The 22567-nt window shown below is 51.1% G+C and overlaps 3 protein-coding genes across 5 annotated transcripts in view; all 3 read left to right on the top strand.

The window, feature by feature from the left end:
• COL7A1 (collagen type VII alpha 1 chain) overlaps window positions 1-16670 on the top strand; it is a 33534-nt gene extending 16864 nt beyond the window's left edge. For both annotated transcript variants that reach the window (XM_081300748.1, XM_081300747.1), the window contains exons 61-119: window positions 79-114; window positions 201-281; window positions 490-525; window positions 919-981; window positions 1068-1112; window positions 2115-2150; window positions 2223-2258; window positions 2370-2465; window positions 2582-2617; window positions 2705-2740; window positions 2843-2890; window positions 3225-3260; window positions 3378-3500; window positions 3579-3779; window positions 3878-3913; window positions 3995-4039; window positions 4217-4285; window positions 4360-4404; window positions 4527-4589; window positions 4783-4827; window positions 5098-5133; window positions 5251-5286; window positions 5436-5480; window positions 5653-5685; window positions 5764-5826; window positions 5940-5975; window positions 6055-6135; window positions 6272-6340; window positions 6482-6517; window positions 6595-6636; window positions 6810-6854; window positions 6942-6986; window positions 7706-7741; window positions 7825-7884; window positions 8031-8138; window positions 9147-9218; window positions 9332-9367; window positions 9581-9640; window positions 9760-9804; window positions 10038-10073; window positions 10179-10214; window positions 10294-10350; window positions 10468-10539; window positions 10984-11055; window positions 11265-11300; window positions 11604-11684; window positions 11914-11967; window positions 12042-12095; window positions 12189-12251; window positions 12625-12687; window positions 12792-12908; window positions 13207-13284; window positions 13379-13432; window positions 13592-13640; window positions 15165-15197; window positions 15321-15410; window positions 15620-15712; window positions 15803-16000; window positions 16344-16670. In XM_081300748.1, the coding sequence (XP_081156874.1) occupies window positions 79-114; window positions 201-281; window positions 490-525; window positions 919-981; window positions 1068-1112; window positions 2115-2150; window positions 2223-2258; window positions 2370-2465; window positions 2582-2617; window positions 2705-2740; window positions 2843-2890; window positions 3225-3260; window positions 3378-3500; window positions 3579-3779; window positions 3878-3913; window positions 3995-4039; window positions 4217-4285; window positions 4360-4404; window positions 4527-4589; window positions 4783-4827; window positions 5098-5133; window positions 5251-5286; window positions 5436-5480; window positions 5653-5685; window positions 5764-5826; window positions 5940-5975; window positions 6055-6135; window positions 6272-6340; window positions 6482-6517; window positions 6595-6636; window positions 6810-6854; window positions 6942-6986; window positions 7706-7741; window positions 7825-7884; window positions 8031-8138; window positions 9147-9218; window positions 9332-9367; window positions 9581-9640; window positions 9760-9804; window positions 10038-10073; window positions 10179-10214; window positions 10294-10350; window positions 10468-10539; window positions 10984-11055; window positions 11265-11300; window positions 11604-11684; window positions 11914-11967; window positions 12042-12095; window positions 12189-12251; window positions 12625-12687; window positions 12792-12908; window positions 13207-13284; window positions 13379-13432; window positions 13592-13640; window positions 15165-15197; window positions 15321-15410; window positions 15620-15712; window positions 15803-16000; window positions 16344-16360 (3549 nt within the window). In that variant the 3' untranslated portion in view covers window positions 16361-16670. The remainder of the gene's footprint in view (window positions 1-78; window positions 115-200; window positions 282-489; window positions 526-918; window positions 982-1067; window positions 1113-2114; window positions 2151-2222; window positions 2259-2369; window positions 2466-2581; window positions 2618-2704; window positions 2741-2842; window positions 2891-3224; window positions 3261-3377; window positions 3501-3578; window positions 3780-3877; window positions 3914-3994; window positions 4040-4216; window positions 4286-4359; window positions 4405-4526; window positions 4590-4782; window positions 4828-5097; window positions 5134-5250; window positions 5287-5435; window positions 5481-5652; window positions 5686-5763; window positions 5827-5939; window positions 5976-6054; window positions 6136-6271; window positions 6341-6481; window positions 6518-6594; window positions 6637-6809; window positions 6855-6941; window positions 6987-7705; window positions 7742-7824; window positions 7885-8030; window positions 8139-9146; window positions 9219-9331; window positions 9368-9580; window positions 9641-9759; window positions 9805-10037; window positions 10074-10178; window positions 10215-10293; window positions 10351-10467; window positions 10540-10983; window positions 11056-11264; window positions 11301-11603; window positions 11685-11913; window positions 11968-12041; window positions 12096-12188; window positions 12252-12624; window positions 12688-12791; window positions 12909-13206; window positions 13285-13378; window positions 13433-13591; window positions 13641-15164; window positions 15198-15320; window positions 15411-15619; window positions 15713-15802; window positions 16001-16343) is intronic.
• Window positions 16671-16715: 45 nt separating this feature from the next.
• On the top strand, window positions 16716-18295 carry UCN2 (urocortin 2). The gene is made up of 2 exons (XM_081300750.1): window positions 16716-17027; window positions 17580-18295. Exons 1-2 carry the CDS (start codon window positions 16875-16877, stop codon window positions 17928-17930), a joined length of 504 nt encoding a protein of 167 aa, XP_081156876.1. The 5' UTR covers window positions 16716-16874; the 3' UTR covers window positions 17931-18295.
• Window positions 18296-19377: 1082 nt separating this feature from the next.
• Window positions 19378-22567, top strand: part of PFKFB4 (6-phosphofructo-2-kinase/fructose-2,6-biphosphatase 4) — a 41092-nt gene continuing 37902 nt past the window's right edge. Inside the window, exon 1 of one of the 2 annotated variants that reach the window (XM_081301859.1) lies at window positions 19378-19466. In XM_081301859.1, coding sequence (XP_081157985.1) covers window positions 19403-19466 — 64 coding nt within the window. In that variant the 5' untranslated portion in view covers window positions 19378-19402. Of the gene's footprint in view, window positions 19467-22260; window positions 22389-22567 lie in introns of those variants that run through there. The other variant, XM_081301861.1, reaches the window with a different exon arrangement.

Raw genomic sequence — 22567 nt, 5'->3', positions numbered from 1 at the left:
AAATGCTAGGCAAGTGCTCTACCACTGAGCCAACCCCAACCCTTGTCCTTACTTCTTATATGACCTTGTTCCCTCTAGGGGGACCCAGGTGTCCGAGGCCCAACAGGAGAAAAGGTGAGAGAGTGTAGTTTTGGGGAGGTGTGCCTGACTCCAAGATCCATATCAGTCTTGGATGCTTCTTACCACTCTCTTTTCCTCAGGGTGACCGGGGCCCCTCTGGACTGGATGGCCGGAATGGGCTGGATGGGAAACCAGGAGCTCCTGGTCCCCCTGGGCTGCATGTGAGTCATGGTAGTCACTGCTGGTCATCCCCTTCCTGTATCTCCTCATAAGAGGGTCCAAAACCTGTGTCTCATCTGGCTGGTCTTGGCCTTGAAGTTTGAGGATGGGCATGCTACTGACATGCAGGCTTTGAGTTCATAGAAACTGGGGTCCTGTTGGTGGACAGGGCCCCTGACCCCATGATCCTGACTTTGAGTCTTTCCCCAGGGTGCTGCAGGAAAAGCTGGGGACCCAGGGAGAGACGTAAGTGGGGGAGATTCTGGGGTGGAGGGTAGCTCAGGGGTCCAGCATGAGCCACAGCCAGGTCCATCATAATCGTAGCATCAGTAAGAGTGAAGGCAGTTGGTTCTTCCTTCTCCTTGGGAGGGGTCTGAGTCCCTGGCCTGAAGGTTTTAATAGAGTCCCCCTTTCTGATCTTCTTTGCCTTGAGGATCTTAATAGGTCCTCTAGCTTTGGGGGGTTATTTCCTTGGGAGTCTCAGCAGCAGGAGTGCCCTTAACCCATAGGATCCCAAAGGGACCTCCCAATCCTTGGCGTTTCTACACTGGAGTAGGATTTTAGTGCATCCTTCAGTCCATGGGGGTGTGTCTCTAGGGATATCTGAGGCCCTCTCAAACCTAACCAAGATTTTTTTAGGGACTTCCTGGCCTCCGAGGAGAACAAGGCCCACCTGGTCCCCCAGGACCCCCTGGAGCACTGGTAAGTCCAGGCCTTCATGCTGTCCTTTTGCCTGCTTCCTATCCTCTCCTGAGCCCTGACATCTGATGGATGATCTCTTTCCACAGGGAAAGCCAGGCGAGGATGGCAAACCTGGCCTGAATGGGAAAAATGTGAGTGTGTCCAGCACAGCCAGGGCAAAACCTGCTAAGGAACCCTAGCACATGCCCATAGCCCAAATATGCAGACAACTCATGAAGCATATGTGCTAACACATGTAGACACCTACCAACCCCTGAAAACCTAGCCCAGGTGTGAAGATATATCCTGTAACACAGTTCTAAGTGCACATACGGCAACTTCATAGATGAATGTATCAACTTGGGTCCAAGGTAACCCACAGCCATGGGCATAGACAAAGAACCAGACACAAATTGACAGGTATAGACATGGTGGCATGAAGCCTTATTCAGTGACATATAGAGACATATTCATATATAGACACTTTCACCTGGACTCAGATATATGTTAAGAAATGGGCTTAGGACTACATGTGGACTTACATTGAGACCTAGTAAAACACATACCCTTGACTCTGTCATCTGACATATTTGGTGATACATACATTTATATCCATAGTCATCCACATACATTTGGTCATACACATTGAAATACAAGACTTGTAGACAGATGCCAAGACACATGGTTCTCAAGGCACTGGGGACCCAGTTATACGTGTATAAGCCCATGCCCAAGTACAGACATGGGCCAAGATGTGCAGACAGAGTGAGTCACAAAATCACTCCTGTGACACAGAGACTCATGGATACACCTGTTAAGATATACATGGATGCATACACTACTGGGTCACGTGGATTATCACCAAACCAGATGCATAGTGGAGTGTCATCTTAAAAGCCAGAAAAGTGTGTGTGTTGGGTAGGGGGTATGGTGAGGGCCTGATCAGGTTGGGGGACATGAAGGTGAGCAGGCCCATGCAGGTCACCCTTAGTCTTGCAATGGCTTACTCAGTTGGGTCCAGGCCACACTTCAAGACAAAAACAGCCATGGAAGTAGAGGCACAGACAGTCATAGTCATCTGAAATCTGCCAAGACAGTGTGTTGTCTCCAGATACTGGTGATTGTTTGAGCTAATATGAGTCCTCTGCCCACAGGGAGAACCTGGGGACCCTGGAGAAGATGGGAGGAAGGTAAAGCCCCTCCCCTGGGGTCTCCTGTGGCTTTGGTTTGGGCCATGTCTGAAAAACCCTGGTCTTCCTTAGGGAGAGAAGGGAGATTCAGGTTCTCCAGGGAGAGAAGTAAGTGCTGGAATTTTCTGTAACCTCTGATCTTACATCCTGACTCTGTGAGATATGACTCTATTCTTTCCTGGGACCTCAGTGTTCTGATGCTGACTGCATCCTTCACAGGGTCATGAGGGCCCCAAGGGTGAACGTGGAGCTCCTGGTATCCCTGGGCTCCAGGGCCCTCCAGGTCTTCCAGGGCAGGTGGGCCCTCCTGGCCAGGTGAGTGTTCAGAGTAATTCTGGAACTTGGGAGAAACAGAGGCCATTAGGTTTCTTGGGATACCTCCCAGGATGCCATGATCCTACGTGATCCTTTTGTATTCTGTCATATCTTAGGGTTTTCCTGGTGTCCCAGGAAGTGTCGGCCTCAAGGTGAGTGTGTGAGTTGGGTAGGAGGTATGGTGAGGGCCTGATCAGGTTGGGGGACATTTTCCTCACCTAATCATTCTTTGTTCTCAGGGTGACCGTGGGGAGACTGGATCCAAAGGGGAACAGGTGAGGCCCCACCTTTTTCATTTGCCTAAGTAGCTGTAGACCCACATATTCACACATGCCTCATAAGCTGGATCCTAGCAGCCTGTCTCTTGATCCCTCCAGGGCCTGCCTGGAGAGCGTGGCCTGAGAGGAGAACCTGGGAGTGTCCCGGTGAGCTGACCTTGGGACCTGGCCCTTAACACTCATTTGCATGCCCATAATGACAACCTTTCCATCTTCTTCCCCTTGCTATGAGGCTCCACAGATTCTGTTCTCTGTGCTTTGTCCCCTACCCCATTGGGATTTTTATAATTTATACTCAAGGGAACCTGGGCAATGGGGACATGCCAGAGAGGGGCCCCAAGTGGGTCTAAATAGGACTGAAAATATGCTTGGCAAGAGGCCAGGACAAGAGGGCATTGGAGGCTCTTTGGTGGGGCAGTATGGAGCAGGAGGCAGGAGCTTCTTTTCTGTGTGTAGTCCCTCACCAACCTTGTGTTCCTAGAATGTGGAGCGATTTCTCGAAACTGTTGGCATCAAGGTAAGCTGTTCAGGGGCTGGGGTGGGAACAGGTGGGGGTCTCATGCTGCAAGTAGTGCCCACAAGGCCCAAGGGGTAGGTAGTGGCAGTTATGGGCCCTGCTCCTCTCAACCCTTAGACATCTGCCTTGCGGGAGATTGTGGAGTCTTGGGATGAGAGTTCTGGTGGCTTCCTGCCTATGACTGAACGGCGCCGTGGCCCCAAAGGGGACCCGGGAGAGCGGGGTCCTCCAGGCAAGGAGGTAAGTGGTGGCTTAGTATGTATGCCCTGTGGGAGTCATAGTTGTACACCCACCAGCATTCATCTTCTGCTCCTCCAGGGCTCCATTGGTTTTCCTGGAGAACGAGGGCTAAAGGGAGATCGTGGAGACCCTGGCCCTCAGGGGCCACCTGGCCTGGCCCTTGGGGAGAGAGGCCCCCCTGGACCTCCTGGCCTTGCCGGGGAGCCTGGAAAACCTGGAATTCCTGGGCTCCCAGGTCGGGCTGGGGGTGAGGGGGAGGCAGGAAGGCCAGGAGAGAGGGTGAGCCTGGGGACTGTCTGGGAGGGCCAGGGGTGTGGGGTTGAGGGGGGTGTTGGATTCTCATGGACATAACCCTCAACCTGCTGTTTGCACTTCAGGGAGAACGGGGAGAGAAAGGAGAACGTGGAGAGCAGGTAAGCCAGATGGGGCCCTGTGAGGTAGAGCTTCCTGGAGCATGTGCTGGCAAAACTGCCCCCTTTTCTTCTTTTCTGCAGGGCAGAGATGGCCTCCCTGGACCCCCTGGTCCTCCTGGTCCCAAGGTGATTACCTCAGCCCTGCCCAAGGCCTGTGACTGCTGTGACTGGTGACCAGGAGGCCACCCTTAGCTTGGGCCCCAGAAATCCATGTGGTGTCTCTGACTTTATAACCTTCTGTGATCCTGTGACCCATCATGACACTTCTATGTCTTTCTCTCCCCTGTGATCTTGTGCTTGTAGGTGACTATAGATGATCCAAGTCTCGGACTCACCAGAGAACAAGGGCCCCCTGGACTCAAGGGTGCCAAGGTCAGTGTGGGATCAGCCTGGGGACTCCCACTTGCAAAGTCTATAAGAACTGACTTGACATCACATCCCCACAGGGAGAGCCAGGCAGCGATGGTGACCGAGGCCCCAAAGGAGACAGGGTGAGGTCTTCTATCACACTGTATTTCCCCCTCCTTTATGTGGCATACTAGGGGTGGTATTGTGTATGTATATGGGCACATGGCAGGGACTGGGGGTTCAGGACATGATATTATGCTTGCAGGGTGTGCCAGGCATCAAGGGAGATCGGGGAGAACCTGGTCAGAGAGGTCATGATGGCAACCCAGTAAGTCCTTGCCCCATGGACCACTTGTATGAAAGAATGTGGCTCTTACATGTTTTGTCCTATATTCAAAGTTGGAGTCAGCACTACCTGGACTATTTGACTCCTGCTTCTGGCTGCATAGGGAGTGATGGATTGGGGGAGAAGCTGAGGTCAGGGCACAAGAACAGTGTAGCCTTAGACCTTTTCTCTTTAGGGTCTACCAGGAGAGCGTGGTGTAGCTGGGCCTGAAGGAAAGCTGGTGAGTGGTGGCAAGAGCAGCTTGCGCAGACTCTGGTATTCTGCTGTGTGTGTGTGTGTGTGTGTGTGTGTGTGTGTGTGTGTACATGCACATGCATGCATGTACACAAAGGACCATGTGTGCTATCCGAAGGGCAGTTTGTGGATACACAGTGATCTGTCTCTGGGAGGGTGGGGGCATGGAAATGGGCCCCTAAGCAAAGATCCCCAGGGGGTGGGAATGGCCCAAGTGAGGCCTTGATTGAGGCTCATTATCTTCTTCTCTATGCAGGGTTTGCAGGGTCCGAGGGGGGCCCCTGGCCCAGCAGTGAGTACTGAATTCTTTACTTTTCCTGCCCCATCCTGTGCCCAACCCCATGAACAGTTCTGCCTAGTTTCCCTGGTGGGGTGGGGCTGGCTTTCTTCATCTGACTGTTTCTAACAGGGTGGCCATGGAGACCCTGGACCGCCTGGTGCCCCAGTGAGTGATGGGGGAGCACTAAATGGTGGGAGTATGGGAGGGATAGGACAGGCATCAGTCTGCTGTTGAACCACACCTTGTTTATGGGAATCCCTGAACCCAGGCAAACAATGTTAATCCCTGTTCCCTGCCTTGACACTTTTCTCTAGGGTCTTGCTGGCCCTGCTGGACCCCAAGGACCTTCTGGACTGAAGGTGAGTATAAGTATGTGGGAGTATGTGGATGGTGGAGGAGGGGGATCCTTCAAGCCTTGTCTACACCCAGAATAAGCTCTGCTAGCTTCTGGGGTATCATTCCTGGTGATTATGCTAAGCACCAGGAGTTCCGCTGTGGGCTCTGTTCATATGCTTTTTGGGTCTTTTGCAGGGAGAGCCTGGAGAGACAGGACCCCCAGGACGGGTGAGTGACCCAACTCATAGGGTAAGGTCACAGAGAAATGGGTGGAAGTGGCACTTCTTGAATTTTTTCTTCCTCTAGGGCCTGCCTGGACCTACTGGAGCTGTGGGACTTCCTGGCCCCCCTGGCCCTTCAGGCCTTGTGGTGAGTGATCTGTGGCTCTTTAAGGGATACTGTGTTCCTACATACTGGGTTCTCCCATGTCTTCCTTTGTCCTTTTCCCTGTGTCATCCATCCCCATATTTGTTTCCCCTCAGGGTCCTCAGGGGTCACCAGGTTTGCCTGGACAAGTGGTAAGTCATAGAGGTAAGGGTCTGATTTCAGGGGTCAGGGGTCGACCATTAGGCCCCTAACTAAGTTCCTCCCTCTTAGGGGGAGACAGGGAAGCCAGGACCCCCGGGTCGTGATGGTGCCAGTGGAAAGGATGGAGACAGAGGAAGCCCTGGTGTACCAGTATGTGTTCTGGGGGTTGCTCATAGCAGGCTTATCATAGGGCCCTGTGCCCAGCTGTGTGCTTGGATATGAGGAGTGGGGCAGTAGGGACAGAATGGTGGAGAGGCTCTGAGTTACCCATACTGCTCTGCCCCAGGGATTGCCAGGTCTGCCTGGCCCTGTTGGACCTAAAGGAGAACCTGGACCCATGGGGACCCCTGGACAGGTGACCTTTGACCCTGACCTCTACCTATTGCACCAACTCCTCTGCTTTACCCCAAGCCTCAGTTTCCACATTCCATTCATGATGGCAGGGTAGGGTTGGGGAGGATGGGTGGCTAGGCAACTCACTGGGTATTCCCCACAGATGGTAGTTGGACCCCCTGGAGCAAAGGGAGAGAAGGTGAGTGTACTAGGGACCTGGAAGGGAGGACCAAGAGGGCATGCCAAGGAACCCCACTGACACCTCTTCTTCATCAGGGAGCCCCGGGAGGCCTTGCTGGAGACCTGGTGGGTGAACCGGTAAGTGTGGCACCTCTGATAGCAAGGGGTCTTTGACCCATAGTTTACGCACCCTCATGACCCTCAACTTATATAATATGCCCCACATTTGACATCTTGCTTGTGCCTCCTTCCTTGAGTCTCATCTATCTGTAACTAATGCCTGAGTTGCTTTCTTATTCTTGTGTCTACAGGGGGCCAAAGGTGATCGAGGACTGCCAGGGCCAAGGGGTGAGAAGGTGAGTGGACCTGGTCTTAGGGTCTGAATGTTGGGCAGGGAGGCATAAGGCTGAGTGGCCCTAGACCTCACCACCACTTCTGTGCAGGGTGAAGCCGGCCGTGCAGGAGAACCTGGAGACCCTGGGGAAGATGTGAGTCTGGGGTCTGGGGTCTGGCAGGTCCAAGCTTGGCTTGAGTATGACTGTGGACATGTGGGATCATTCTTAGGCCAGTGCATATATCTGAATCCCTGGATCTGGCTTGAGGGGCTTGATGACTTCAGGAGCCTGCTTCTTGGGGCACCTTGGGGTCACACACTCTTAGCTTCCATACTCAAACTTCTGAGTTTGTGAGGCTGTCCCAGCTTGGCTTTAGTGTGCTTATTCTTTGTCTTTTATTCCTTACCATGTCTGAGCCTACATGTGTGTGCTCCTATCTGATCTGTCTCAGGACATAGCTGAGTTCTTGCCAGCCTTTCCTTGGACCTTTATTTATAATCCTGTCTCCCACCCCCATCTGTCTGAGTACACATTTGTGGTCACATCTAAGCTTCCTGGGAGTAGACACAGTAGATTTCCTGTCTGAGTTCCACATCTGTGTTCCTTTATGTCTGCACTCGTGTGTGAGCTCCATGTGCCTTTGGTCATGCCTGAACTCCCACGTATCGTGGTCACATCTGAACTTCAGTTTATGTACTCATGAACCCATGGCAATGTCTGGACTTCTGTAAGCCAAGCCTTAGTTATAATCCTGAGTTTCCGTGGGTTCATGATCATATCTGAGCTCCCCTGGGAATGTTTTTGGCCCATGTCTAAGTTTGGTTTGTATATTCCTACCCTTTCAAGTGCTGTTTACTTTTTTTTTTTTTCAGGGTCAAAAAGGGGCTCCAGGACTTAAAGGAAACAAGGTATATTTACCCAGAAGGGTCCCTGCTGGGGGTCATGATCCTGAGACCCCATGGTCCTGATATGACCTCTCTTTCCCTCAAAGGGTGACCCAGGAATTGGGGTCCAAGGGCTCCCTGGGCCAACTGGTCCTCCAGGTATGAAGGTAAGTCAGTATCCAATCACAGTGGCAGGGACAGTGGGCAAGGTGGCCTCTGGAGGTGGGAGAAAGAAGGAATTCTAGGACTTCTAGGACTAGTCCCAGAAAGGCGTCCCATATAACCCCTTCTCCATTTGCTCTCTCTCCTTCAGGGAGACCTGGGCCCTCCTGGTAATCCTGGTGCTCCTGGTGTTGTTGGGTTTCCTGGTCAGACAGGCCCTCGAGGAGAGATGGGCCAGCCAGGCCCCAGTGGAGAGCGGGTGAGTGGCTGGGAACACATGGGGGCTTGATGACTTATTTATTTATTTTTTTTTTTTAAAGAGAGAGTGAGAAAGGAGAGAGAGAGAGAGAGAGAGAGAGAGAGAGAGAGAGAGAGAGAGAGAGAGAATTTTTAATATTTATTTCTTAGTTCTCGGCAGACACAACATCTTTGTTGGTATGTGGTGCTGAGGATCGAACCCGGGCTGCACGCATGCCAGACGAGCGCGCTACCGCCTGAGCCACATTCCCAGCCCCTTGATGACTTATTTTTTAAAAATTCTAATTAATTATACATGACAGTGGAATGCATTTGACACATTGTACACAAATGGAGCATAACTTCTCATTCTTCTGGCTGTAATGGTGCTGAGTCACATCAAAAGTATAATCATACATGTATATAGGGTAATAATGTCTGTCTCATTCTACTGTTTTTCCCATCCCTACCACCCCACCCCTCCCTTTACTCCCCTCTGCACAATCCAAAGTTCTTTCATTCTATCCTTCCCCTCCCTGTCACCATGGATCAACATCTGCTTATCAAAAGAAATATTTGGCCTTTGGTTTTTTGAGATTGGCTTATTTCACTTAGCATGATATTCTCTACTTCCATCCATTTACATGCAAATGCCATAATTTCAATTATTCTTTAAGGCTTAGTAATATTTCATTGTGTATATGTACCACATTTTCTTTATCCATTCATCTGTGGAAGGGCATCTAGGTTGGTTTTATAGGTCAGCTTTGTGAATTGAGCTGCTATAAACATTGATGTCGCTGCATCACTGTAGTATGCTGATTTTAAGTCCTTTGGGTATAAACCTAGGGATTGATACCTGGGTCATATAGTGGTTCCATTCCATGACTTGGTGACTTCAAGACTTCTAAATCTAGTGGTGGGTGAGGAGGAGGGAAACCAAACCCTGTCTTAGGGGCTCCTCACTTGAGAAGAAGAGAAAGAAGGTTCTTAAGTTACTTTCTGCCTTTCTTGCCCCGTTTTCCTGTAGGGTCTGGCAGGCCTCCCAGGAAGAGAAGGTCCCCCAGGTCCCTTGGGACCACCTGGACCACCAGGGTCAGCGGTGAGTAGAAGTGCCCCAATGCCCCATGAGTCTGTCCACATGAGAACTTATAATGGGCTGGGTATGTGTGGGCTTTAAGGACCATAGGACCTTTACCTTATTCTGACCCACAGGGAGTGCCTGGAGCCTCTGGACTGAAAGGAGACAAGGTAGGTGGAATGCTACCTTGACTTTAGTGTGCTTATTCTTTGTCCCTCTCTCTTTGCCTGTCCCCAAGCTGTCTCCTCATTAGTTCCCTCAAATCCTCATAGCTTATGGTCATCTTCTTTTTCCTGTGCTCTAGTCACCTCCACTAATCTCCCATGGCCCTCTGTCCCCCACTGAGTCCCCTCACTTATCCAGGATATTCTGTTGATCTTCAGGGAGACCCTGGAGCAGGGCTTCCTGGGCCCCGAGGCGAGCGTGGCGAGCCAGGTATCCGGGTATGTATGTCTTCTCATAGCCAGGCCCACTGCCAGAGAGGCAGACAGTGGCTCCTTCATGACCACTCTTGCCTTGAATTTCCAACCCCTGAGTCAATTAACTTAATGTCACCATCCAGGGTGAAGACGGCCACCCTGGTCAGGAGGGACCTCGAGGACTCATGGTGGGTTCCTTTGGGGAAAATGCCAGGAGTATGACTTCAGTACCCTGACTGTCCCCTATATGCCCTTGGGATACTCTCTGCAGTCCACCCCAGCCTTCTAATTCTCCTTGTCTGCTCTAGCTCTCTGTTTCCTTCATCCCCCGCTCTGTCCCTCTCTCTTTGCCTGTCCCTGAGCTGTCTCCCCACTAGTCCCCTCAAATCCTCATAGCTTATGGTCATCTTCCTTCATGTAGGGGCCCCCAGGCATCCGGGGGGACAGAGGAGAGAAGGTAAGAATGTGGGTAAAATGCTCCTGTGGTGAGTGGGGTGGGGCATATAATTCAGGACTAAAGGCTCCTCAGCTTGAATGAGATTCACATTATTTTACCCAATAGGGTGATGCTGGAACTGCAGGGCTAAAGGGTGACAAGGTGAGTGTGGGCATGGGGGATGGGAAGAGCAAGAGATTGGGGTGCTCTTGACTCTGTTGACTACTCTCTGCCTTCTCAGGGTGACTCAGCTGTGATTATGGGGCCTCCAGGGCCACGGGGTGCCAAGGGGGACATGGTGAGTGAGTCTTGTTCATGTGCAGATTGGGTCTTCCTTAGTGTGATAGAGAATCCTGTGGCGATAAAAAGCTCAAAGGTCTCAAGCTCTGACCCTCATTTCTAATTTCTGACCCAGGGTGAACGAGGGCCTCAGGGCATAGATGGTGACAAAGGACCTCGGGGAGACAATGGAAACCCTGGTGACAAGGTACAGGGAAGAGGGTGGGTATACTATATGGAGCCCTGAAGGGTATGGGGATTCCATAGTGGGTCTGTGAGTGTAGGAGGGGTCTTTCTGGGGATTAGGGGCAGGGCTTCTGTAGGCTGTAGTGACTTGAGAGAATGGGGATAGAGGGAGGGCTTTAGGGCCTTAATGTAAGAAGTTGGGTAGACTGTGGCTCTATGAAGTTCCTAAAAGCAGGCTCCTTGGGTATTAGGGTAGTCCAGATGGGATTAAGGGCCTAGCGTAAGAAGGAAAGGCAGGAGTCTGGGGTCCCAGAGCAATAAATGAGTTGTTGAATCCTGGGTAGAAGGGAGGGAGCCACTGGGGTCAGTGGGAGCGACACTGAGGAACCCTGCCCTAACTTGGAGGCGCCAGTCATCCTCCAGCCTGGTATGGTCCTGACTGTTCCTCTCCTGGTCCCTCCCACAGGGCACCAAGGGGGAGCCTGGTGACAAGGGCTCCACTGGGTCAACGGGAGCTCGAGGACTCATAGGACCTAAGGTAAACTTTGCACTAGAGTCAAACACACATTACGCACACCTGTCCCTGGGTGTCTCCTAAGTGTTGTGTAGGGATCCTTGTTCCCTCGCTGTTGGCCACATGAGTGTTAACACAAGATTTCTGGCCTCAGGGGTGCCAAGTAGCTGCCACAGATAGGCCAGCATGAAGAATGGTCACATTGAAGGTTTCTCCTATAATGTTTCCTGTAGGGTGAGCCTGGTGTTGCAGGGATCCCTGGCGACCCGGTAAGTGCTTGCACTCCCACAGAGACCTCCTGTGGGAACTCCATCTCCATGGTGGTCTCACTCATGTAGCTTTTGACCTTATGGTGACCAATGTCTCAAGATGTCTTCCTGTTGCCCAGGGGACCCGCCTCCATAGTAATCCCCTATGATGGTTTTGCCTGCCCAAAGTGACTCTTCCCCATGCCAAACTTTTCCCTTCCCATGCTGCTGGCCTCCACGGTGATTGTCACCTTATGGTGTTCCCTGCTGCAACTCTTCACTAATTTCCTTTGACCTCGTGTCTACACCTTACCCCCATCCCAGGGAGCCCCAGGAAAGGATGGAGCACCTGGTTTCCGAGGAGACAAAGGAGATACTGGCTTCACGGGCCCCAGGGGCATCAAGGTGGGAAGGGGATCAGGTTTTTTGTTTTGTTCTGTTCTTCTTGTCAGGAAGGCTGGATACTGGAGGGTGAGGAAGCTGGGGTCAGATGTTAGGGTATCCAGGGATGAATGTTGGGTGTTAGGTCAGATGTTGGAATGTCTAAAGTCTGTTGGGGGAGTTAGTTTTAGGGTGAAGAGCTCATATAGTGAAGTACCTGGAAGTTTCTTTCTCACCTGCTTTTTGCCCTTAGGGTGAACGGGGGATGAAGGGAGCCTGTGGCCTTGATGGAGAGAAGGGAGACAAGGTACAGAGGTAAAAGTGAGTGTGGGGACCATGATATCTGGTACCCAAGACTGACCCCAAACCTGATGCCTGTAGGGAGAAGCTGGTCTTCCTGGCCGTCCAGGGCTGGTAGGACGAAAAGGAGAGATGGTGAGTATGAGGAACACCCAGAATGAGGAGGACCAGGTGGGCCAGGTGGGATACGGCTGGGCCAGGGTCTAAGCTCTGTTTTCTTTTCTCCAGGGGGAGCCTGGTGTGCCAGGCCAGTCTGGGGCTCCTGGCAAAGAGGGCCTGATTGGTCCCAAGGTACAGGATCTCTTGAGTGGTCAGGATGGGGCAAGGAAAGCTACAATAGGGTGATGAGGGTTTAAGGTCAAGGAAGGTTGTAGAGGGTTCAGGTGTTGGGGGATGGTGTGGGGCTAGTCGTGAGATTTCAGGATGGGCAAGGATCACAGTGGAGAGTTAAGATGAAAAGGTGAAACATGGAGCAGAGGTTCATGTATATCAGGGTGGTGGGTTATAGAGAGGTTGGTGTCATAGGGATCACAGCTGGTAGTCACAGATGCTCAGATCATGGAAGGTTGTAAGCATTGAGCCTGGGGACTCATGGGAGTTTGGGGAGGTTCAGGATCTGAGGGAGGTCAAGGCAAAGTGTCTCTTATGTTTCTTCTGTTCCCAGGGTGACCGAGGCTTTGATGGACAGTTAGGACCCAAGGGTGACCAGGGTGAGAAAGGAGAGCGGGTAAGTCAAGGTCAAGATCATGGTAAACTGAGGAGAGCATGCTCTTTGGGAGTGAGTTCATCTTTCAAGATTTTTATTACTGACCCTATCCCATCTCTCTTCAGGGATCCCCAGGAATTGTGGGCTTTCCAGGTCCTAGGGGCAATGATGGTGCTAGTGGTCCCCCAGGGCCACCTGGTGGTGTTGGTCCCAAAGGCCCTGAAGGACTTCAGGGTCAGAAAGTAAGAGTTCTTGACTGAATTCTCTGACTCCTAAGCTCTGAACCTCCCTACCCTTTTGTTTTTGGTATGGGGGAGTGGTGCTAGGGATTGAATCCAGGGCTTCACATATGTTAGGCAAGTACCCTACCACTGAGCTACATTTTTAACCCTCCCTACCTTTCCTACCTCTCTGACTTCTGACTTTGCAACCCATTCCCCAGTCTCTTTGCCCCAACATCTGAAGCTGTGATCCCAAATTTGCCTGTTTTCTGACCCTTACCAACTCTGGTCTCGCTCACTTGATCCTTGTGTCTGGCAGGGTGAGCGAGGTCCCCCTGGAGAGAGTGTGGTGGGGGCCCCTGGGGCTCCTGGGACCCCTGGTGAGAGAGGAGAGCAGGTAAGTGGGATTTCTAGGCTCAAGGTAAAAGATTGGGGTGACCCTGATGTCCCTGAACCTGAGGTCACAGCCTATTCTTATCTGTTGCACATAGGGGCGGCCAGGGCCCATTGGTCCCCGTGGAGAGAAGGGAGAAGCTGCATTGACAGTAAGTGTGGGTCTATGTGGGCTAGGGCTCTGTCTCCACACCTAACACCCTGAGCCCCTGGACCCTAGGCTCCTGACTCTTTTTGACCCCTGCATTATGTGCCTGATGTCACTTCTGTGATTCATGGGTTCTTCATGGTCCTTGTGGTCTTGTCTCCAGGAGGATGACATTCGGGGCTTTGTGCGTCAGGAGATGAGTCAGCATTGTGGTGAGTGAGCCTAGCCTGGAGTCTCTGGTACTCTGTCCCACTCTGTCCTAGAACACCTAGATAGGGGCTGATAGGTCCCCAATACTTACAGGAGGCAAGTGTCAAAGAGATGAGTTGAGATGGATAGATATTCAGAAGGGCACACATACTGTAGGACAGGATGCTGACAGAAATTCTCTCAATGATGAGAGATGCACAGCAGATGTAGGTAGCCACAAAGTTGAGGATTTCAGAGTCGCCATGTGTGGAGGGAATAGAGGAGGGAGCAGAGCTGGTCCCACTGGCTCTGACACAAGTCAGGCAGCGATGAATTTGGGAACATCAGAGTGAAGCTCTGCTCTTCCTCTCTTTCTCTTTGTAATTTTTTTAATATTTATTTTTTTAGTTGTAGTTGGACACAATACCTTTATTTCACTTATTTATTTTTATGTGGTGCTGAGGATCGAACCCAGGGTCTCGCATGTGTGAGGCGAGCGCTCTACCACTGAGCCACAACCCCAGCTCTGTAATTTTTTTTTTTTTTTTTTTTTTTTTTTTTTTTTTTTTGCGGTGCTGGGGATAGAACCCAGGGCCTTGTGCATGCAAGTAATTTTTTGATTAATCCTTTTGTTTGTACTTTTTCCTCTTTTTTTTTTTTTGCAACTGCATTTATTGTCTATGCCTACCTGTTTCTGTCTCCCTCTATTCTTGCCCTTTGTTGACCTTTTCCCTATTTCTCATTCCTGTCTACTTCTCCTCTATCTTTCTTCCTCTTTCTCCCTCTTTTCACTCTCTCTCTTTGCCTCCTTCTCTCTTTTTTTTTCTTTTAATTAGCTTTAGTGTAATATCGCTTTCCATCCCTTTACTTTTTTTTTTATTGTTGGTCGTTCAAAACATTACATGGTTCTTAATATATCATATTTCACAGTTTGATTCAAGTGGGTTATGAACTCCCATTTTTACCCCGTATACAGATTACTGTATCACATCAGTTACACTTCCATTGATTTACATATTGCCATTCTAGTGACTGATGTATTCTGCTGTCTATCCTATTCTCTACTATCCCCCTTCCCCTCCCCTCCCCTCCCCTCCCCTTTTTTCTCTCTACCCCCTCTACTGTAAATCATTTCTTCCACTTGTATTATTTTTCTCTTACCCCTCCTTTCCTCTTATATGTAATTTTGTATAACCCTGAGGATCACCTTCCATTTCCATGCGATTTCCCTTCTCACTCCCTTTCCCTCCCACCTCTCCTCCCTGTTTAATGTTAATCTTCTTCTCAAGCTCTTCATCCCTACCCTGTCCTTGGTTACTCCCCTTATATCAAAGCAGTCATTTGGCATTTGTTTTTTGCCTCCTTCTCTCTATCCTTCTACCTATCATTCTCTCTATTGGTCTTTCTATCACTGTCTCTCCTGCTGTTTCTCTGTATATCTCAATCTCCCTCTGTGTGTGTGTATATGTGTGTGTGTTTGTGTGTGTCTTCCCATCTTTCTTTTGTCTCTTTCTCCCTTCATTATTGTCTCTTTCTGCCCTTTTCAGCCTGCCAGGGACAGTTTATTGCATCTGGATCACGTGAGTAGTTTTCTGTGCCTAGAACTTTCTTCACCCTAGGTCCTGCCCTGTCTATCACCTGGGGAGTGGCTGGTATGGCCGCTCATGATGACCCCATGTGTCATCACTTGTTCTTTGCTCCAGGACCCCTCCCTAGTTATGCTGCAGACACAGCTGGCACCCAGATGCACAGGCCAGTGCCTGTACTCCGTGTCTCCCATGTAGAAGAGGAAGGTGAGAATGACTGGACCATGGGGCATGTATGGATGGGACATGGACATGTATCTAGGTGCTCATGCATGCAGAGCACATGCCATGCACATAGGGTCCACATGTAGGGCGTATGCATGGATACCCTTATGTGCACAGGGGGAGATTAGTGCTGCCCACACTGCCCCAGGGCCAGCAGCTTCTCCCTCATGGTATATCCTACTGTGCTGTAGACCAAGTGCCCCCTGAAGATGACGAGTTCTCAGAATACTCTGAGTATTCTGTGGAGGAATACCAGGACCTTGAGGTTCCTTGGGATGGTGATGGTGAGAATGAGGGATGTGCCTAGAGGGGTTCAGGTAAGGGCAGGTGGAGCCATTCCCTGCTGGCCTCTCACTGATCCCCATTGAACCCAGACCCCTGCTCCCTGCCTCTGGATGAGGGCTCCTGTACTGCCTTCACCCTGCGCTGGTACCATCGGGCTGTGCCAGGCAGGACAAAGGCCTGTCACCCCTTTGTCTATGGTGGCTGTGGAGGGAATGCCAACCGTTTTGGAACTCGTGAAGCCTGTGAACGCCGCTGCCTGCCTCACGTGATCCAGAGCCAGAAAACAGGTAGAGGCTTAGCCCCACCTCAGCAGGGAACTGGGCCCTGAGGGTCAAGGTCATGAGTGAGAAGCTCCCTCAGACTGGGGGACCTGGGATGGACCCCCCAGATGAAAGAACTGAATACAGAACCTCAACTGTAGAATTCCCATTATGGTCCCTCTCCATGTTCCCTTCTTTAAAGACCTGAGTATGGGTTCTTATTTGAGTCAGGGCCCCACCTACTGCTAGGCTTCTGGTCCCCACACCACTCCCTATCCCGCCAGAAGATGTTTTTCCATGTTTCTCTATGGTCTGCATACTGTGTAAGGAGGTCAGGGGCTGAAGACAGTCTCTAACCTGCCATACCCAGGTGCTGCCCAGAGTTGATGAGCTGCTGTTTAGTGTCCCCTGGAAGAATCTGGATCTCAACAGGTCCTGCTGTCCCTCCCCTTGGTGCTAGAGACCTCTGTGCACATGAGCGTGTGTGTGTGTGTGCATGTCCATTATTTCAGTGACTTGGTCCTGTGGGTCTAGCCTTTGTCCCTATGGACAAACCCCCATTGTGGCTCCTGCCTCCCTGGTGGATGACTCACCATGGGGGGTGGCTATGGGCAGTGAGCGGATGTGACTTGCGTCTGACCCACCCCTTGACCCAAGCCTGTGATGCCATGGTGCTGATTCTGGGGGGCATTAAAGCTGCTGTTTTAAAATGTCCTTGTTATGACTTCTTGGGGGTGATGTTGTGGGGGGCATATTTTCCCTTGGGAGAGTCAGTATTGCATGAATACAAAGTCCTGCTGCACTGCCATGGTCATTTTCCTGTGACCCTCAGAAAGAAGCAGATAAAGATGTGTCCTTACTGCCTGCTAGGAGGGGATGAGTCATAGGTGGGGGCTGCCTCATGCCAGGAAACACCCACCTCCCACCACAGTGGGCTAGTGGAGATAAATGGGCCCAGAAGTGGAGCAGAGGGTCAGAACATAGGATAGCATCGCCTGATCCCAGCCCCAGCAGCCATAGACATCGCAACTTACCCCAGAGGAAGCTGTCAGTGGTAGGACTGGTGTTGGGTGGGGAGAGGTCTTGGGGGTTGAGTGGTCCTTGGGTTTAAGTTCATGGAGATATCTGGACCTGGGAGGGTCTGAGGTCTCCAGCTGCTTCTCTGCCTCAAGGATTCCCATTCCTACTACTACTTCTTAAATCAGCTGTCTGTTTTTCTGACTCTGAATTTGTTTCCATCATGCTGTCTCTGGATGGTTTCTGTCTCTGTCTTTTCTTCCAGTCTCCTATTTTGCTCTGCCTTCATCTCATTCATCTCCCTTTCCTTCTCCTTTCCCCCCTCTTTTGTATTTTTGATTTCTCTCATTCCTCTTTTCAATCTTTCTGTCTGGGGGCCCCCCTTCTCTGTTTAGCTCTGTCTTGATTTACTCTAGCTTTCTTCTCATCCCTTCATCTTTGTCTCTGACTGACTTTCTCTCTGTTCCTGGCCTGGCCTCCCTGTCTGTCTCTTTGTCTCTTCCTCTCTCTCTCTCTGCTCTTGCCATCTGTCTCTGTCTGTTAACCATATTGACAGAGCCCCTTCCCTGAGCCTGTTTTCTCCTCACAGCCTGACCATATGATGACCAGGTGGGCTCCGCTGGTGCTGATGGTCCTGATGTTGGGCAGAGTCATGGTTGTTTCAGTGACCCCTATCCCAGCCTTCCAGATTCTTCCTCAGAACTATTCCCAGACCACTCCTTTCTCTGTGTCCTTGAAGAGCCCCTCAGCTACTGCCACAAGTCCCTCAGCTGCCTGGAGCTACTCAAGCCCTGTACCCCGCCTTGGACCACGTATCGCCCTCTCACTGGATGTCCCCATTGGCCTCCTACAGATTTTACTGGAGCAGGCCCGGGCCAGGGCTTCCAGGGAGCAGGCTGCAACCAATGCTCGCATCCTGGCTCACATTGGCCGCCGCTAAGCCTGAGAGACAGGGTTAAAATGATGGGGTTGGTCTGGATGGAAAAACATAGAGAATGGCAACAGAGCTGGATCATACTACATCTGGGCAGAGTGCACTTGAACACCACTGTAATAGGCCACTGCCAAAGAGTGTCTTATCCTATCTGAGTGTACCACAGTCAGGGGCTCTGGACACCTTGGACATTGTTGTATTGATGTCTTGCCATGCCTGTGTACTCTACAGACTTACAGTATGTTTGGAAAGTTTGAACAGTACGAGGTCACTGCCAAGTACAATATTGCTATGTCTTGGTGTTCCACAGTCACAGGGCATCTGGACATTATTACATGGGGTAACCATCATGTTATATTCAGAAGCCTCAAAACAAGAGACGAACACTGCATCTGAGATCAGTCCATCTAAGGCCTACAGGTTTTTTCCCCTCCTAGGCCATCACACATGGAAGTGCTGGCTGAAGTTTACATACATGTGTTCTGCTTCATGAGGCAGCTTCTATCCCAGATAGATACGACTGTACACAGAAAGTCTGACCATTGTGTCTTACCTTGTGGGTGTCTGTGCATGTGTGTGGCTGAGTCTCTATGTGCTGCCTTTTACAAACAAAGCTCTGACAGCTGAGAATGTGAGCAAGATGTGTGTGTGTGGGGGGGTGTAAGGGAACAGGGAGAAGTGGGTACTTGTCCCTCAAACCTGCATGAAGCACACGTACCACATAACTGGACATTGTCTTTCACATACCCAGTTTTGATTCTTGGAAACAAAGACTCGGGAGAGGCGGCTTAGTCTGCCAAGTTCCAATCTAACTCTATCCAGTCCTTACTGAATTATCCTGAGCAAAGGTGTTCTGTAAAGCAGAGTGATGCCACCAAGCTTCTTGGGAGCATTGAGTGACATAGTGTACGTGAAGGTTGTGGCTGCAAGAGGCACTCAATAAACATCAAGTGATTGAAGGATGGGATGGACAAGAATCACGTAGTCTTGTGCACCCATGCAGTGACGCAGGAGGGTTGAGTCACACCTAGCTTTTCTGTCCTTTTGTCCACCCTCCTTCACCACACTCTTTTAACTGATTTGGTCCCTTAGTTTGGAAGTAGGTTTTGCCTATTTCACATCTTCTACTCCATTACTGACCTAGAGCTAGGACTGACTTCCTGGGTGCGAGGACAGGCCTGCCTGAGGATGGGGCAGGCACTCCAGGCAGGGTAGACAACTCCACCGAAAGACAAGGGAAGCTCTTGGGAAGTAAAGGCAGCTCTGACTGTAAAGAGGCAACACTGGCCAGCCAGAGTGTGGCTGCCGGCCTGGATGGGGCCCCCAGTGTCAACCTCACAGTACTAAGCAGCCCTGGCGGGCGGGCCCAGGGCCGCTGGATAGGCGGGGCTGCTGTACTCTGAGCTTGTCAGAGGGCGGGGTTGCCCTACTCTTCCCAAGCCGCAGGGGGCGGTGGCCCTGGTCAGTTCGGAGGCAGGATGGACAGAGGCACGTTAGGAGGCAGATCTCTTACCGATCCGGGGCTGGGGAGCAGCGGGCAGGGTAGGCACGGGGCAGTGTGGGGAGTGTGGGGGGAATGGGAAAAGACCTGGGCACAGCGAGGGTGGTACTGGAGGGGATATGAGAGTGTTGGGATTTTCCCCCTGGTTTAGGGGTGCTCTGAGGAGGCATCAGTCTGTCACTGGCCTGGAGGCAGGGAAACACTGTTGCCTTGCAGGGGAGAGGGGGCTGGGCCAAGGGGGAGCTATAAATAGTGTCTTCCTTTAGTCCAGGGGGGAGGGACAGCCAGCTGGAGCTGCCTGAGGCCCTCCCACTTTGCCCCTTGCTGGCCTCAAAGGGGTCATATTCTTCTACCTCCCTTTTAAGGGGTCATCTAATTTGGGGATGACTAGAGGCTCATTTGGGAAGTTTTTCATATGATGTGGCTTTAGCTATTAAACCAGCATTTCTAGGGCACCTACCATGTGCTTGAGCTGGTCCTGAGCTTCTGAAAGCACCTACTGTGTATTCTGTTTTGCTCATGTCTCTCTGGACCCTTTCTCTGTGCCCTGACTTGTCTCAAATTACTTTGAGCACCTATTGTGTGCCCTGTGCTGGAGTGGAATCAGGAAGTAAAGATCAGAGTTCATAAGCTGCTTCTTACATGGTTCTATACCCCCAAGTCAGACCCTCACACTCTGTGTGCTCTGGGCTACTGGGGACAGTCCCTTCTGGAAATGGCTAGAAGAGGCCAGGATTCCTAAGGATCTCCACCCCCCCCCCCAGCAATGGCAGCATTAGGTGGGGGAATAAAGAGGAAGGGAGGCAGCAGAGAGCAGCAGGCCCTGCTACAACTTGCCTGTCCCTATATACATGCCTGGGTACAGGGCTTGTTGGTACGTGTGCTTCTGCATGTGCATATGCAAGCTTGTGTGCACTGGCGTGTGAGTCTGTGTGGCATGCATTGAGCCTGCCTCCCATCCTTATGCTGAGAACGGTGGCATATTGGTTCCACCAGAATTCAGCAACAGATAAACAGACTGGAAAGATATGAGCCTTGAGAACTATGGGTTGAAGACTTTAGCCACACCCCATGGCTTCTGGCCTGTGACACTGGGAGGGGGTTCGGTGGTCAGTGCAGAGGGGGCACCCTGGGAGCCAACTGGAATCAGGTCAGTTATGTTCGTGGTGGGGAGAGGCTGAGCCAGACATGTTCACCTACGAGTACACAGTGATATCCCAGCACATTTCCCATACCTGAGACAGGAAAGCTGGCACACTTTGGGATGCCCTGAGGAAGGAAAAGTCATGAGGACCAGTTATTTTATGGGGTACCTACTGATCCTGGGAGATGCAGAGAGCCAGGAGAGAATTTCAATGAAGTGAACAACCAAGAGCCTGGGTGTGGAGGTTCAGCAATAGTGTAAAGGTGTGGGAGGTGAGGTTTTGAAGGCTGGGAATTGAGCTAAGTTCTTCCTGCATTGTGGACTGGCTCTTGGACAGACCCTCAATTTTCTACCTAAGAAATAAGGCCATGGGAGGGGAGATGGTGATTACCTTCAGAGTAGATGTAGACCTTGGCTTTAGGAAGGGCCCTAGACCCCGACATTGACCTCCCAGATGAGTATATGGACATGGGAGGATATGTCTGGGTCAGCCCAAGGTCAGCTGGGGAAGTGTGGGAGGTTACAGAGCTAAGGTGTTTCCTATGAATCAGGCTCATACTGTCTGGATGTAGAAATAGTCCTAGTTGCTTTGTCTTCCCTGGCTGTTTCCACTCCCTGCTCTCTACTAACATCCAGGAAGGCTACAGAAGAAGACAGTAGGCAGGCCTCAGGAGGTGCTGGGTGTTAGAGGAGACAGTCTCTACAATGAGTGTTGGACAGAGTATGGGTGTGTGGCAATGATGTTTCGTTAGCCAGGATTGCTCCAAGATGTACTTGGCAGTGGCCAGGCGAAAGACAGGAGAGTTGGCTGTGTCAAGAACAGAATGAGTGGCTTTGGGGAACTAGGAAGCAGGTGGATGATCACAAGGCCCTGGAGGGGAATGGGTGGTGGAAAATGCAGCTGGAGAATGAGGAAGGAGGAAATGGTGGACCCTGCTTCAGGCAGGGCAGTACCCAGAGTAGGCAGCTAGAGCTGGTTTCAGGCAAGGTCCAGGTAGGCTTCCAGCATTTAGACCTTCTGAACCTTCATTTCCTTAAGTAGGCAAGATGTTTGTTATCAGTCATCTCAAGTCATGGAAGGAGGTGCAGCATGAACTGACAATGAGGTCAGCTTTGTTCTACATGCCCAGATCTTCTGGCTGGGTACACACTGGGCAGAGAACTTCAGTTTGCAGGGACCCTGCTAGGGATGTGATGGTGGACATCACTAGAGGGCAGTGTGATCCAGGTCCAAGCCATATTTGTGAGGGCTGGGGCAGAAAGTGTCCCAAATTTGGACGGGCAGGGTTGGCAATCAGAGGAGGCAGGAGCCTGAAGGGGCTGGGCGGGTGCCAAACACATGAGAGTCAACCAGGTTTCCCGAATTTCTGGATCTCTTCCTTGCCGCCTGTGCGTTTGCAAAGACAGGAAGGAGATAAATAATATACTGAATCAGAACACTAACTTGTTTTGGAACAGATTTCTCAGAATGATTTGACACATTTAATCTACACCACAATCTCTTAAGATTAATGACCAGCGCATCCATTTTCCTGATGAAGAGGAAGAAGCTATTTAAATTATTTTAAAAATGCATAAACTTACGATGAAAATTTAATTGGTAAAAATGAAATCCTGGCAAGAGAATTAAGATGTGGCCAGGGTTTAGTGAATCCTCAAATAACTCAGTCACAAGATCCTGCGCATTTGCTCTAGGAGGGCAGGAGTTTAGTTTGTGCTCCCCAATAGCCAAAACCAAGAGAGAAACTCCATCGATCCTGAAATCTGTCATGTGTCTCTGTGCGTAGGATAAAGGAGCTCTTCCTGCGGCGAGGAGCAGGTTGGTTTTATGGACCGGGGAGAATCTCAAGGCTCGGTGGTTCAGCGCAGGACCAGGAGGGCGGGGCAATTAATGGCAGGGACAGCGGACCAGGGGTTGGAGTCACGCGGGAGCCGCCAGGCTTGTTCAGATTACCCCGGCCCTGCAGATCACGCGAGCCTCGCTGTACTGCGCGCAAA

This window comes from Spermophilus citellus (genome assembly GCF_964194105.1).
Source record: "Spermophilus citellus genome assembly, chromosome: 7".
NCBI classification, from domain to species: Eukaryota; Metazoa; Chordata; class Mammalia; order Rodentia; family Sciuridae; genus Spermophilus; species Spermophilus citellus.
This window is presented reverse-complemented; position numbering and strand designations above follow the sequence as displayed.

Bases quoted from the DNA above. Each gene is read 5' to 3' on its own strand.
- UCN2 (XM_081300750.1), top strand. From the start codon at position 16,875: ATGCCAGGAAACACCCACCTCCCACCACAGTGGGCTAGTGGAGATAAA. The intron at 17,028-17,579 runs GTAGGACTGGTG...TTCTCCTCACAG, and splicing joins CCCAGAGGAAGCTGTCAGTG to CCTGACCATATGATGACCAG.